At 44.8% G+C, this 14,660-nt stretch overlaps 1 protein-coding gene across 2 annotated transcripts in view; it reads left to right on the top strand.

The window, feature by feature from the left end:
- Positions 1-14,660, top strand: part of MYBPC2 (myosin binding protein C2) — a 241,323-nt gene that overhangs the window by 69,322 nt on the left and 157,341 nt on the right. The window contains exons 3-5 of one of the 2 annotated variants that reach the window (XM_069636949.1): positions 8,286-8,315; positions 10,951-11,025; positions 11,891-12,039. In XM_069636949.1, the coding sequence (XP_069493050.1) occupies positions 8,286-8,315; positions 10,951-11,025; positions 11,891-12,039 (254 nt within the window). The remainder of the gene's footprint in view (positions 1-8,285; positions 8,316-10,950; positions 11,026-11,890; positions 12,040-14,660) is intronic. The other variant, XM_069636959.1, reaches the window with a different exon arrangement.

Below are 14,660 nucleotides of genomic sequence, written 5' to 3'. Positions count from 1 at the left end.
TCCGCCATACTGCATATGTTTGTTATACGGATATGCGTGTCTTTTGTTTAAAAATGAAACCCAATGTCCTGTGCCTATGAAAGCGAAGCATGCCGGAAAAGGCATTGCATTGCCAAAATGTCTTGACTGTGACCTTTCTCTGCGTGCAGCTTATCGGGCGTCAAGCTGTTGTCATGAATTCGTCTCCTGTCTTTTTGTTTGTTGTTGTACGGAAATGAGTGTACATTGCCTGCTGCAGATCGGGACCAGTGCCGCAATATGGAAAGCCTCACGCATGTACTGTCTACTCAGGGGCACTTCCTCGTCCTCCTGTTGTTTTTCCGTTTGTACTGGGCATTCGTCTTGTCCTACTGGCCGTCATATTTGGAGTATTTCGCAACTTTCCACCGGCAGCCTTGAAGAGGAAGGCATTATGGGAAGGCCTTGGGCCCTCTAGACGTGGTAGACCATTCCCAGAATCCCCCGGCTCTGCCTTTATCATCAGATTGTGTGTCCTGTCCATGTGTTGTTGCAGTATATGCAACCATTTTGTGTGCCCAAACCTGTTGTTATATTGTGTGTGGCTTCAATATTTCCCCTTATAAACGGTTTATCCTTCTACTGTGATGTAATGGCAGAGGATTATGGAATTCATAATCAACAGCTATGACGTCATGGCAACGGGATATAGCTTTATTTCTGCCGGGTTTTCAACATTTTCGTTTTAGGTTGCTATAGGATGAAGGGGGATGGAACTTCATAATTTTTAAGTAATATCGAGTTCCCTCATGTCTCCACTCAATACCCCATGCAATGTTACTGCAAAGGGGGGGTGCAAGGCCTGTAGAAGGGGTGTAGTGAGCCAGACACTGCATACACGTATATGTGGGTAGCTTTCTAGTACGGGTGTATTCCGCCTCAGAGTTCAGCTCTGCTCTTGTTGTCTACATATGTGAAAGTTGCCCATCTGAAATTCTATATGAGCTCTTGAAGCATTGCTTCCAGTACTCCTTTAGATCTACAATATATGAGAGACTCAGGCGTAAATGCGTTGCAATTCCAAGTTCGCTCAATAAAGTACACGAGCTTGTGTATAAGAACACACCTGAACCTATGTGAACCCTTTGCCCTGTATGTTTGTTATGAGTTTGGCCCTGTTCTTTTCCTGAGAGAGAATTTGGGTTGAAGAGATGCTCTCTGCTTGGTTCAATAGGAGCAAAGTATTGTAAGGGAATAGGACAGCTGTGTATAGAGCAGAGCAATCACACGAGCTCTGCCCCTTGTCCAGTTTTGTGCTTGTCACGGGCCTATTTTTGTCCTCGATAGTTCATAAATGAAATAAAAAGTTTTGCGGGGAACAGTAGCTGCTATACATATGGCACGACTTTCACAAGTCTCGACTCTACCCTTGGTGTGATGTGCGTTTGTTACAAACTAATGCTTGTCGTTTGTTATTTGGAAAACAGAAAACAAAAAAAGAAATGGCCTTCAAGTGAGGAGCATGGCGGAAAAGCACAGCTCTCCACTTTTTAAAGGGAACCCCCTCTCGAGGATCTGACCTCATCCTGCCATACATTTTTCATGTACTTGTTTTTTGGTGTTTGGAAATTAAATAGCATATGCTTTGCATATACACTCCCCTTGTAAGTTTGTGATGCTTGAATTCTGTTCCTGTTTCTGTATTCTCTGGCCGCCACACGTTTCATGCTAAAAGTTCCCTTTTAAAGGCATTTAAATATATTATTAACTGCAACTGTGATATTTTTAGTTTGGGATATTATGTGGCAGAGCCACCTATAAGCCAAAACTACTGCATGCGAGCGCAGATAGGGAGAAATGGCATCTGAGGAGGGACACAAAGCTTGAATGTGTTGTTTGGTTATTTGCCCACCCCTGACTGCCCATGGCCATGCTAATACATATGGCCCTTCCCACCCAGTTCCTGCCCTTTCCCGCCCAAAACACCTGCTCATGAGATCTCTTTCAGCTTGCTTTAAACAAGCCTTGCCATCAAACTTTGCACTCAAGCTTCCTTCAAGTGATTTTTGAAAGCAGTCTTCTGAGAGTTAATTACTTAATTGGAGCTATAAACACACTACTAGTGTAATAACATTTCTAAATCAGGTCTGCATTAAGCCACTTGATTTATAAGCACTATGCGTGTCCTTCACTAAAGTAATGTTAAAAGCAAGCATTGTCAAAGCCAACAGTTTTGTCTTGTGTATAAGTATTAGGCATTTGCCAGGAACTGCTATTAGATGGCCAGGTACTCGTACCATTTTGCACCTGCTGCCCTCAAAGGCCAGTTAATACCACCACGGTAGTGCTTGTCAATGCCCACATAAAAGCCCAAACTGTTGCCAATGCTTGGTTGACGTATCACTCGCCTCAGTTCCCAGCAGGAATTGCAGACAGTGGAAATCCATGCCTTCCTCTACATGAAGCAAGGACTAACAAGCCATTGAATATAAGCTCGTTTTAACTCAAAGTACAGCTCACAATCAAACTCATGCATCTACTTGAAAAACGTGATTTGAATACATATTAGTGGCCTTGAAAAATACGTTTTACACGAACCGTGTCAGCCAGAGATTACAGAAAAATAAACAGAAATCAATAACCAAAAACTTACTTACAATTGTTATGTCATTACTTTTGTGCTTCAAAAGAAATGTTGTTGCAGAAAACACGGAACCCATTCCTAATTTAACCTGAATTCCTCCATGACACATCCAGAACATAGGAGAACTCTTCTCAAAAGTGCAGCGTGAAGATGGATGCCTTAGTGACCACAAGAAAGAACATAAGCAGACATATCAGACCAGGCAGCACACGCCACACGAGGCCCTGGGCGAAAGGGCAGCTTTAACATTCTGTGTAAGACAACATTCCCACAAAAAGCCTCTCTTAGAATACACATAAGTAATGTGCTTTGTTAAAAAATGATTACTACATATATTCATTTTTCTAAAGCGCAGCCAACGTAAAATAGGCGATTTGGGGGTGCAAAACATAGTTTCACATGTACTATAATATATGATAAGTCATTTTTAACGCGCCTGTACGCAAATGTTTCTAGGCGCGACATGATCTAGGATCAATGTTTCTCTGTCCATGGATCCACTAGCAGAAACATAACTGCAGTGTAAGTCTTTTTGGCAATTCCCTGATATAAAGAAATGGTACAGCCGCCCTTTGAGCAAAGGAAATCACGGCCCTTCCGCAGAGCACATGCGATCAGAAACGTTTGCTTGTTATTTACTCCATCCCACCAATGACCTTTCTCCGCTTAGCTATTGGTGCAGGGATCCGGACCTCCATTGAGAAACCCCTACAGAGCGCATTCCAAAGACTGAGGGGTGGGGTGGGTACACGTACCCAGCGCAGGAGTATTATCAAACGCCAACCTCGAAGTAGCAGGATGCATTGATCATATCTGGCTTGCGCTTCTCTTGCCCTGGGTTACCATGATACCTTACCTTATATTGGCCTCCTTCACTTACGCACCGAAAGGCAGGGAACAGTCATTCTCAATGAGCTCCCACGTCTTGCAATGTTTCAGTGGCCTGGATCCATTTTGGGGGGTCTGAAGCTCCTGTGCCTCGAGATTTGAAGTAGTGCGTATTCCCACCGTGGGTCATTGGAAGTAACCTTCCTATTTACAGGCACTCCTGTCGACTTCCAACATACACATACAACGTTCCCAATGCACTGACAGACCCCCCCATGCTCCCCTCAGCCCCCATTAGTGCACCCACGCCCGCTTGCCACCTCTTTCCTTGTGACGTGGCTAAACCAGTTTTGTCATTTAAAGCGATTCCAGGGTAAGGAATCCGACTGTCCCCCTAACTCTCATAGAGAATAAAATGGGCAGAGTTGTATTCCGCCACGTGTGTCCTTCAGACATGCCACCGAGGGAGCGCTCGCCACCCAAACCATGTAACCATGGATGCAAGTGAGAGGGGATGTACACATGAGGCCCACCAGCGTCTACATCCCCCGCAATGCAACCCATGCCAGCCCCTCTGTTGCTGAACTCCTACCTACACCGTGTGCTCTCCCAGCTCCCAAAGTCTCTGAGGAAATCGGGTAAAAAATAAGTGGCAATAAATGGACGACGGGCTTCCCCAGGTCACAACTGTCCAATGAATACATGTAGTTTGAGAAAAGCTGCACCCAAAGCAGAGGTACATATGCCACCCCAACAGGAAATGTGTATTTCTTATGTGCTACAGGAATGCATTCTGGTTTTCTGTCAGTAACATTGAGAAGCAGGCCTGGAAGGGAAGGCCACACCAGAACACTTGCGACAATTTAAGGCCCTGTCTTTGTCATGGTTGTGGTGAGGTCTTGCCACGGCGGTGTCTGTCGATTTTATGTTCTTTCAAAATCCAAGAACATTTCCTGTGCTCTGTTATATCGTATTGCTAGCATGAACAGTGTTCTCTTTGCTGTCTGCGATTAGTGCATGGCGCTGCTTATAATAGCTGAAGAACGTGTGTGGTCCCTATGCACAGCAATTGCATTTAAAGGTGATAGACACTGGATGTAGCGGTGGCTTGTAACAGTGCCGAGGTGTCAGTGCATAAGCCTTACCTGGCGTTTAGAACAATATCCCATAGGATGGTTCACAATCCACGGCTGAGCCTCACACCGGTTTTCGGGATGGGTACTGCATAGAACCCCATGGCTTGGAGCCACTGTACACTTCTGGGCTTTCTGTCATTTTTGAGGGTGAGGGTCCGGGTCACTGCACAGGGCTGGGTCTATTCCAGTGTCTTTATAGTAGAGAGGGTGATGTATGGGACAGGAGGGTCGTGGATCACTGCTCATGGTGGTTTATACATCAGGGTTTGAGGGGACACTGACTGCACACAAATGGGGTTTCTAATAAAGTCAATAGCGTGGAAATGGGGTGTCACTGAAAAGGGATGTCATTTACAACACTGCCAGGTGTGTGGTAGTCACAGGACAGGGCTGTGGTTAATAACGCTGTATTTGTTAGTGTTTGGAGGGGGTGCCACTGCACAAAGCTGGGATCGCTGCCAGTGTCAGCCATGGTAAAAGCTCCAGTTGACCTGTTACAAATGTGTTCTAATGGATCCAGTCCCTGTCATGGGATTTTGGACATCTGTTGAATTGTAAGTGGAACAATTCCAATCACATTTTGTGATGGTTTACAGTGTTTTATGTTCTCCATTGTTTTCAGTCTAATTCACCCACTAGAATGTCTATTTTTCCACTGGACACACCACACATAATAATACAGTGTCCCAAAACCCATGTGATACAAATAGAACCATTTGAAAACGTGTGCAACTGGTCAATTGCAATTCCCACCTAGGGGTGGGATGTGCATGTCACAGGGTGTGCTTTATCCCATCGGTAGTGGTCACTACATATGTCTGAGCTTCATGCCAGTGCTAGGGGTCACTGCACATGTCTGGGGTACAACAGTGTGTGACGGCAGGCTGAGGATTCCACCAGTGTCAACAGCACTACTGCACAACACTAAGGATTATAGCTGAGTCGGGTGGTGGGAGAAGAACAGGGGATCATTGCACAGGTGTAGTTCTAGCATTGTCAGGTAAAGGGCTGGTAGAGGGGGCCTGGGGCACTGCACACAAATAGAGTTTGTACCTGTGATAGAGGGTTCTCTGCACAGGGTTATCATGTCTACCAGTGTCAGCAGAGTTGTTGCTTAAGCCTTTGCCAGTGTCCGCCCATGAGCTGAGTTCTTCATGGTGATTGGAAGCAAGTCTAGCAGTGACAGGCCTCACTGCACATTATTTCTGATACCTGGCCTTCTTGTAAGCATGACTAGCATTGTTTGTGATGATTTTATGTTCAGTGGGCCGTGTGATGCCATACCCAGGCTTTTTGCGGTCTGTGGATGGGTTGCTTTGTGTCTGTCGTGCAGTCACGATTGCTTCTTGTTGCTTACTCCACTCCTAATATCCCCACCCCATGCCTCAATGCTTCAGCCATGCCATTTTCTCTTCTTCATGCTGTCACCTGCTTCCCTCCTCACTGTCCTTATCACCCTCCTCCAAGAGCTTGCCGTAAGCAGCTGCCTCTTCTCCATTACTAAAAGAAAGCACTGCATGCACCCAATGCAGAGATATCTGTAGGTCTACAGCAGATCTCCAGACAGGCTGCTGTATCTGGAAGGAATGGGTCAGTCACATGCCAGACATAGGACCAGTGGTCCAGGATTGGAAGCGGTGGCACCAAGAGCTAGCATGGGCTCCGGGGCAAATAACATTACACACCCCAGCCACTGCCCACCTCCCACCCACCACGACACAATTAACAAAACTGACCTCACTCTCGCTTACCCCCTTTGCTATGTCCTTGGCCAAGGGCTACTGACTCCCTGAATTGATCTCAAATTGACCGTGTTTGGGAGAAAGGAAACTTGGCAAGTGGTTGAGAGTGAGAAGAGTCTCTGTTCACTTCAACACTCATTCAGTGAGCTAAGAATGTAGGTATTGTTGCCTTGTCTACAAGCCATAAAGTTAGTCTTAACTATAGACTGGAGCTGCTCACGCCCTCAGATGAAGGATGAAGTAACCTGTTACCTCTCTAAAAGACTGTAAGTGAGCATTTCTACCAGGAGGGAATTACCGAACTGGTCATTGTACACAGTGAGATGCTCGTCCATCCAATGCATGGATACTGACTTGATTAGTTAGCTGATATTATACAGCCAGCAATCAACTGGCCCAGTTATTTAGCAGTCACTGACTCAATCAAATAAACAATAGTGGCCCACTCAGAAAGCTAATGCTAGCCCATTCAACAAATCGATGCTGGACCACCAACGAGAGGTTACTCGATAACCAGTGAGCTCCTACAGGTAACGAGCTGAGGCACAACTAATGTGCTGATTCCTAACCAACCAATGAGCAGATACTGAAAGCCAATAAGCTGATGAAAAACAGTGACTGAGGTGATGTTGGACAGACATTGATCCCATAATCGGAAGACAATGGGCTGGTATTGGCGCAATTTGCGAGTTGGCATTGGAATTCTATTGAGGCGATGATGGTTCAATGTTTGAGCTAAAACAGTATTCAACTTGGGCACTGTTTAGTTACAATGGCATTTTCATCTCAACCACAGTTAGTCTGATGATCTCATAGAATCTCTTATTTCTGTAAATGAAATGAAAAACAGCTCTAGACAGACAAATGGTGCCCTGGGCATCACCAACTTTATGCTATGCATTTATATTATATTTGCAAGTCATGCAGCTCAATGTGCAGAGACCTTTCCTGGACCATTCGCAAGTATCTTCAGAACTTGATTTGATCATGTTTTCAATGAGAGTTTTCAAGAACGTACAATTTGGCACGTTTTTTTAATGAAATATGCTTCACACCAAGTGGATGTTGCATCCTTTTAGCTATGTCTGCCAATAGATATGCAACATTGCTCTAATCTACTGCATATAATAAGCATTCTGAACAATGTGATGAGATACATCGAATAATGCTGACCATGACGTCAGATACAAGGGTCACTTCTACCGGTCACCTTGTGGTGCAAAGGGCAGCAAAGGTTGTAACATGAGACAGTAGGGGAAGACCCAAATGTCACCTGAGACACCAAAGGGAACAGTACCATCACCGCTTGAGATACCGGGGCATCCCATCTGTCGCTTGAGATACCAAAGCGACCCAGTTTATCACTGAAGACACCAAGAGTAACTAAACTATAAGGGTCTATCAAAACACTAAGTGTTGCATTGATTTTAAACTCTATGTGGTGGATTCCAGGTCTGATGGGTACCGAAGGCCTTTCGGACCACTGCTTAGCCTCCGTCAGAAGAGTTGCTTTGTGCTTCATCGTGAATGTGCTTGTTCATTTTTCCCCATTGACTGCCCTCGCATTTTGCTGCAATGTTCGCTCTGACACACATCTAATGCCGCCTTCCCTGCCCTGAAGATTTGCTCTGCTTTTGAATTACGTCACTGTGAGGTGCCATGAAAGTTTGGAGGAGGGTGTTTTAGGAACCAAGTTGGGATGCACATGACCTGGGAAGAGGGATAGGGGCGACCCGGCTTGACAGACCTATGGTTGCTGCTGGGAGTTTAGCTGTGCAGCTTCATGGCTGATTGGGAAAAGGTTTATTTGTGATACAATGGGGTCTGCATTGAACAAAGTCCATCACCTACGGCTAGAAAATATCTCTCACTCCTAAGGGGAAGAGGCAGTGTCTATAGGTGAAGTCACGGCATGGGTGTCTGGTTCTGAAACTACCCTTTGTTCACTTGTACCTATTCTCGTTCTTTGATCCACAGAGGCACCCGCAGGAGAGGTGGCAGTGGAGGGTAAGTATTTTGCATTAAAGGGGACGCTGTTCTCTCTTTATGCCAACTGTGCAGCATGTACCCGAGACAAGCCTACCTTTTCTCTGCAAAATTCCCGCACCAGATAACTCACAGCACTGAAACAAGCCTGCATTTCCTCTGCATTATTAAAGTACCTGTGAGTCTACAACACCAAGACAAGCTGCACAACCACTGCAACATTACAGCATCCAAGAACCTACAGCTTTCAGACAAGGATGCATTGCCCAAGCAATATCACGGCACTATGAAATACCAAGCCCTCTGAGAAACCTACATGGCCTTTGCAATATTACAGTAAATGGGAACTTCGAACACTGAGCTGAGCCTGCAATACCTGCACAATAATGCAGGACCTGGGAATCCCCAGTACTTAGATAGGCCTGATCAACCTCTACAATATTATAGAACCTGAAAACGTCCAGCATCTAGACAAACTTGCACTGCCTCTGCATTATTACAGCACATGGCATTCCCCAGCGTACTTCTGCAGCATCATAGCAGCTGAGAATCACTAGCACCGAGACAGACCTGCCGTTACCCTGCAATATGGCGGTTCTGTGGGATCTCCACTAACAAGACACAACTACATTCCCTCTCCCCGATCACAGCAGTGAAAAGCCGAGAGACAGTTGAACACCAAGTATGGTTTACGGTAGTACAGTAAGGAGGGAAATGATCTAACTGGGAGTGCATCGAGATCTGTATTTACTGCTAGTATAATTTGAACTATGGATCTAAAACCTAACCGACCATCTACTCCCATGTATCCAAGACTCATGTCAAGGAAAGAAGGAATCACTCAATGTGGAGACTTTGTGCTGAAGCCCAATCATAACTCCATGATCTGTCCTCATCAGCAACTCAGTCCTCACTCTAGAAATGAACAGCATCTGAAGAAGGGGAGTCTTCTTCATCAAGAGCCCAATATGGATTGCTCTCATGCTTGTTCTTCATTGAGATGTAGTACATGGGCATATTCAGTGATCCATAATAGGCACTGCAAGGCTGCTCTAGGTGACAACTGGGGATTTCTCGACAAGCTGCTGAATCTAAAAGACTGGTAGGGCAGATCCAGTATTGTGTTGCCTTCAGCCTCATGCAGGGCTTAATGTGCCCCAATACTCAGGTGGACTGGGAACCAAAAGGGGCCCTGAAAGTAATATTTAAAGTGGCCCCAGTTGACAACATTTCAGCAAGACACCTCTTTGCCTGTGAGAAAATGTGAAAATATCACACAAAATAGGCCCAAGGTGCAGAGGCCTACCAGGAATACTCCAGAGTTTGCTATAGACCAGTCAATCCCTACCAATTCTAGTTCCCTTTCAGAAGCATCCTTTGTGTGGAAATCACTCTCCTCCATTCTAACTCAGAAACACAGGGTTCCCTCCAATAGACTTATGGTAATCAAAGCTAGAAATCGACACAAAGTCCATTGATTTCATCTTTCTGGTACGTAGAAGAACTGGGCCAAGTTTCCAGGGGAGATCCAGGGAATTGCAACAAAAATGGCTCGCCAATGGAGAGAGTGATCTTTAGAGTTTACTTCAAAGTCAATCTACTGCCTACTTTTCTGATGAACCATCGACGCCTGGGTCTTCATTCAGAAATGTGTCAATAATCAGTCAAAGTGCCACATGCTCCAGGTGCCTGGTTTGGAACTATCCCTGCTCTCCAACCCACGAGGCGGTAGTAGAGAGCACTACAACTCTCAAAATCACTGTTGGTGGGAAGACCCATCGCTTTGGCACCTGGTACTTTGTAGACACAAACATAATTGAATACAGCAAACCTTTACTTTTTTGGATCTCCGGTGACTGGACCCAAGATCCTGCCATGACCTTGTTGTAAATGAAAACTGCTTGTTCTCCCCGGCATTGTCCGTCTGATCTGCAACGCACAGATCATGTTCCTTGTGCTCACCTCGATCTAAAAAGAGAGCTTCATTGGCCATCACTGGCAAGAGTTACTTTAGAGCCATGGGTTGATGTCACAGCTGTTTATGGGTTGCCCTCTCCACAATAAGGGGAATCATTTAAGGAGTTTGAGTTGAGGATTCAGAAACGTCATGCCTGCTGGCCTCCACTAGCATGTCCCCCAAGAACCTTATTGTTGGTGAAAACAGGAAATCCTTCTAAAATGGAGTTCTGAGAATGTATCACAAGAAGAGTGTGGATACAGTTTCACTACGCATGTGGGAAATGTGTAGCGGCAGCTTCAGTTGTGTGACAGAAAGGAATTATTCCAGGCAACTATCTTCAAGAGACAGAAAGGAGATTTACTGAAAAAGAGAAACGACCCACTGTGAGCAGGCAGAAGGTTCATCGTCGCCTGAGGTTGGATCCACCATCAACCAACGTGATGTATTGTGAATGGAGAGATGATTTTAGAAAGTTCACTCTCTCTGGACCTATGGCTTGACTTTGTGCATATGACTGTGAATTGTTTCCTCCATGAAGTGTTAGTTGATTGTGCTTCATTTCCACGTTTTGCTTGTTTTGAGTATGTATATATTTATATATACACATATATATGTATATATAGATGTATATAGATATAAATAATTGGTCCTAATTAACCTCCCAGTCATTGAGAACTCTTTTTTTACTTCTCCTAGATGCTCCGTCGGATGCAAGATCCGAGCTAATTGGCTTGTTCATACAGAAGCCTGAAAATGTGATGGTGGAATCTGGTGAGTTAGCAGCCGAGGCGTGAGCTCCTAAAGAGTGAAACCCTGAAGAATAAGTGCCAAAAAAGAGCAAGCCTCTAAATAGTAATCCCCCTGGAGAGCAAACCACCCTTGGAAAGTAGCCCCACAAATAGAAGGTCCTCCGAGCATCGCACTTTTGGTCTTTCGTGTCTTGTCACTAAGGTAGTAACACATGTCTCCTATCTCCAATCTATCACTAGTATGTTCATAAAGCACCGACGGTCCATAAGGCAGAAAACGGGAGGGATTGACTGAAACAGATATGTTTTCACCTTACATCTGAAATTCATGAGTTGGTCTAAGGGGCGTAAGTCTTTGGGGAGACCATTCCACAATTTAGTTGCCTGGATCTGGAATGGCGGTCCCATTGCTCTTGTCCATTTGTAGTGAATTCCTAGTAAGATCTGAAAGTGATCAGATCGAAGATTGTGCAATGGAAAGTAGTATGGAAATGTATTTCCGGTCACTGGGGGATGGGGGGTGAAGGATGTTTCCCCAGCCTCTGACTGAAGTGACAAGACATGCTGTTTTGCCGTGTCACTAAGGGAACAGGATGAAACATGTATCCCCTTGCTTATCACTGAGGGGATAGCATATGTCCCTACGGCTTGTCACAAAGGAAGACAGGTCCCTCTTACCTTTTGCCCCAGAAAACAGAGAATTGTTGACAACTGTGCCTAATACTAAAAAAAACTTTGCTGTAGCCCAATGCATTGAGTTTGAAATTAGTAAAGCAATGGCTGCTATAGTGTATGAGTATGTTTTTTGCCTGACCGCTGGCTCATCACCCACCCTCACAAGTTCCCAACATAACTGAATTTTGAATTGTCATTGTCCCTTTATGCAGGTAAAGATATCTTGATTACGGCACAAGTGGACTCCAGCCATCTGCCAAATAAACCCACTGTCAAGTGGCTGAAGGGCAAGTGGTTGGAGCTGGGGATCAAAAGTGGCACCCGCTTTCAGTTCAAGGAGAGCTTTGACAAGGATAAGAAGGTGAGTTTTGGGTGGAGCTGGCACCCAGTTCTCTAGCAGTGTGGCTGACATGGGGATGATAAATCTTCATCAGCCTCAAAGTACAAGAGCAAGTTCTGTGAGAAGGACCGTCTTGAGAGGCAGGCTTGTCTATGAGGGCATTTGAAGATTTCCAGACTGGTATATGCATCAAAAAGGTTTTCAGGGCTGGGGCAGACATAGCTAGTCATGTACTGGGCTAAAGCCTGACATGTGAAAACCTGTGCATCAGCCATACCAGCCTTTCAGAGACGTGAGTTTGCCAGGAAATCTGTTTCACTGCAACACATTTAATGTAACCTGACTGTGCCGAAGCACCCTCTGATAGACTCTTAGTCCAACTTTGTACGCTAAATACTTGGGTCTAGAAACACGTGGCCCACAAAGGCTGTGCAGAAACGTGTGAGTGATGATCTACTGCGCTATGATCTACATATACCCGAGACATCTTTTGGATCTGTTTTCCCTAAATCTCAGTATAATTCTTAAATACAGTTTAATTGGTTTAATTGGTGCAGAATATCATATGAATTTTGTGTTCCAAACATTCAACAAATGTTGCTTATCTCTGGACAAGGTTGCATCATTAACAAAATTCCTTGTTCGTTCAGGGGTTGCCTTTTGACTGAAGCTTTACACCCTAAGCTGCTGAAAGTGGAAGAAAAAGTCAGGTGGTTTGCAAAAGCATCCAGCGATGCACATTTGCCACTCTACATCGTTTTTTCGGCCTCATCACGAGTTTGGTGATATCTTGGTGGTAAATCCATCAAGATACCACCAAATGGAATTACTGCCACTTTGTCCGTCGGAATTACCACCAGATTACAAGTGGTGGTAAGCAGTGTTAGTCCCCATTATTTGGAGTCCATAGGACTCCATGGGGATTTCGTGAAATGATCGCCAGCAGTAATTCTGCTGATTTTGACAATGTTTTGGCTTAAAGAGGCAGATTTACCTCCAGCTCTTAGTTGGAGGTGAATCCTTCTCTACGCCTGACTCGTAGTGGGGCAGTGCGGTAATGCACCGTTAATCGAATTACTGCCGCATTACCAGTGATTTTTACCACATCACCCGACTTCTAATGAGGCTGAAACTTGACTGAAAGTAGCAGTGGTTGAGAGAGCCGCAGAGTGCAGAATCCTCCACAGAGAGGAGTGCTCGGAATGATCAACACGTGTAGATCATGCACACTCTTTTGTACCGCATGTCTCTCGGGAGGATTTAGTAAACTGGAGGGTCTTATGCTCATTGAAATGCTCAAGCGACTAATTCAACTAAAGAAACACGTACAAACGCAGAGCCATGTATTGCACAGACCTCTCTTCTTTATATCGTCTTTCTACCATCACCACTGTACACCTACCCCTCCCCCTCGCCTCGTCGTTTCCTGTCCCAAATCAGTCCTGCCTCACATAACCACAGGGCTAAGATTTACATGGAATGTTACAGGGGGCTGGTCCAGCTGTGCAAGTCCTAATCCATCACACCCTCCAAAGCTGGCTGATGGAATCCATTGCAAGAGAGAGAATGCTGGTGAAATAAAAAAAGTACTCTATTTTTTAGTAGCGTGTTATGCCCCAGCAACATCTGCTGGAAAGCGTGGAGAGATACAATTAACATATAGCATCACCATCCACACCAATGATACATCAAATGCCAAGGTAATATCAAACGCAAACACTGCCAAAGGAAATCTTCTTTAGCTCTTCTCTAGAGGAGCTAGTCTGCTTACTTGATACAAAGGGGCCAACAATGTTTTGGATGAAAAGATTTGCAAAGCATCATGAAGCAGTAAATAAAAAATAAGTGAATTACATATTAGAAGTTGATTTCATTATAATAAAAAAAAGTTGCAAACACGTTTCCTCCCTTGGTAGGTCTAGCCTGCTGGATCTGTTGGCTTTATTGATTCTATTTTTATAGTTTCATATAGTGCAGCCCGGGCACAAAGTTTCATTAAAGTGCTGTACAGAAAAGCATGTCTGGTAGCAAGGTCATACATAACCACCAACATAGATGGATAGCATTTACAAGAACATCTTATGACAAAAAGTCAAACTAGCTAATGATCATATTACCAATCACAACAAACTAGGCTGTAACTTGAAGGACTATGAAACACAGCATCCCCATCGCACACCGGCTGTAGACAGGGGAATGGGTCAAGGTAGGCATTCAACAGGCACTAGGTTGTTCTTATAGTTACCAAATTACAACCATTCACTGAAGATTGTGACTTTCCCCATCACCATCAAGCAGGTTTTTGCTCAAACATGGGAAGCAAATAAGTACTTGTTGCAGTAACAGACTACATCAGGATGCTATATGACCAAGCACCAGCGGCTTAATACTACTCGACCCTCTAGTCGATTTTTAAATGGTTTACTATGCCACCCTCCTGGGCCATCTCTAGCATGCAGTAAACTGTGACCTTGCGCCAGCAGGGATAACACCCTGCATGCCTGATTGCTCACAATCAGTAGCACCAATCCTTTTCAAATCAAAAGAAACAGCCCTACCTTGTCAAGTACCATGTCTCCATAATGTCTTTGTTTTTCTGCAACATTTACCTCAAATCATAGGCTAACCTCACTCATAGGTTC

Source organism: Ambystoma mexicanum, chromosome 1q (genome assembly GCF_040938575.1).
Source record: "Ambystoma mexicanum isolate Mex_15411 chromosome 1q, UKY_AmexF1_1, whole genome shotgun sequence".
Taxonomy (NCBI): Eukaryota; Metazoa; Chordata; class Amphibia; order Caudata; family Ambystomatidae; genus Ambystoma; species Ambystoma mexicanum.
The sequence above is the reverse complement of the archived record's forward strand: the minus strand, read 5'-3'. Positions and strand labels throughout refer to the sequence as shown.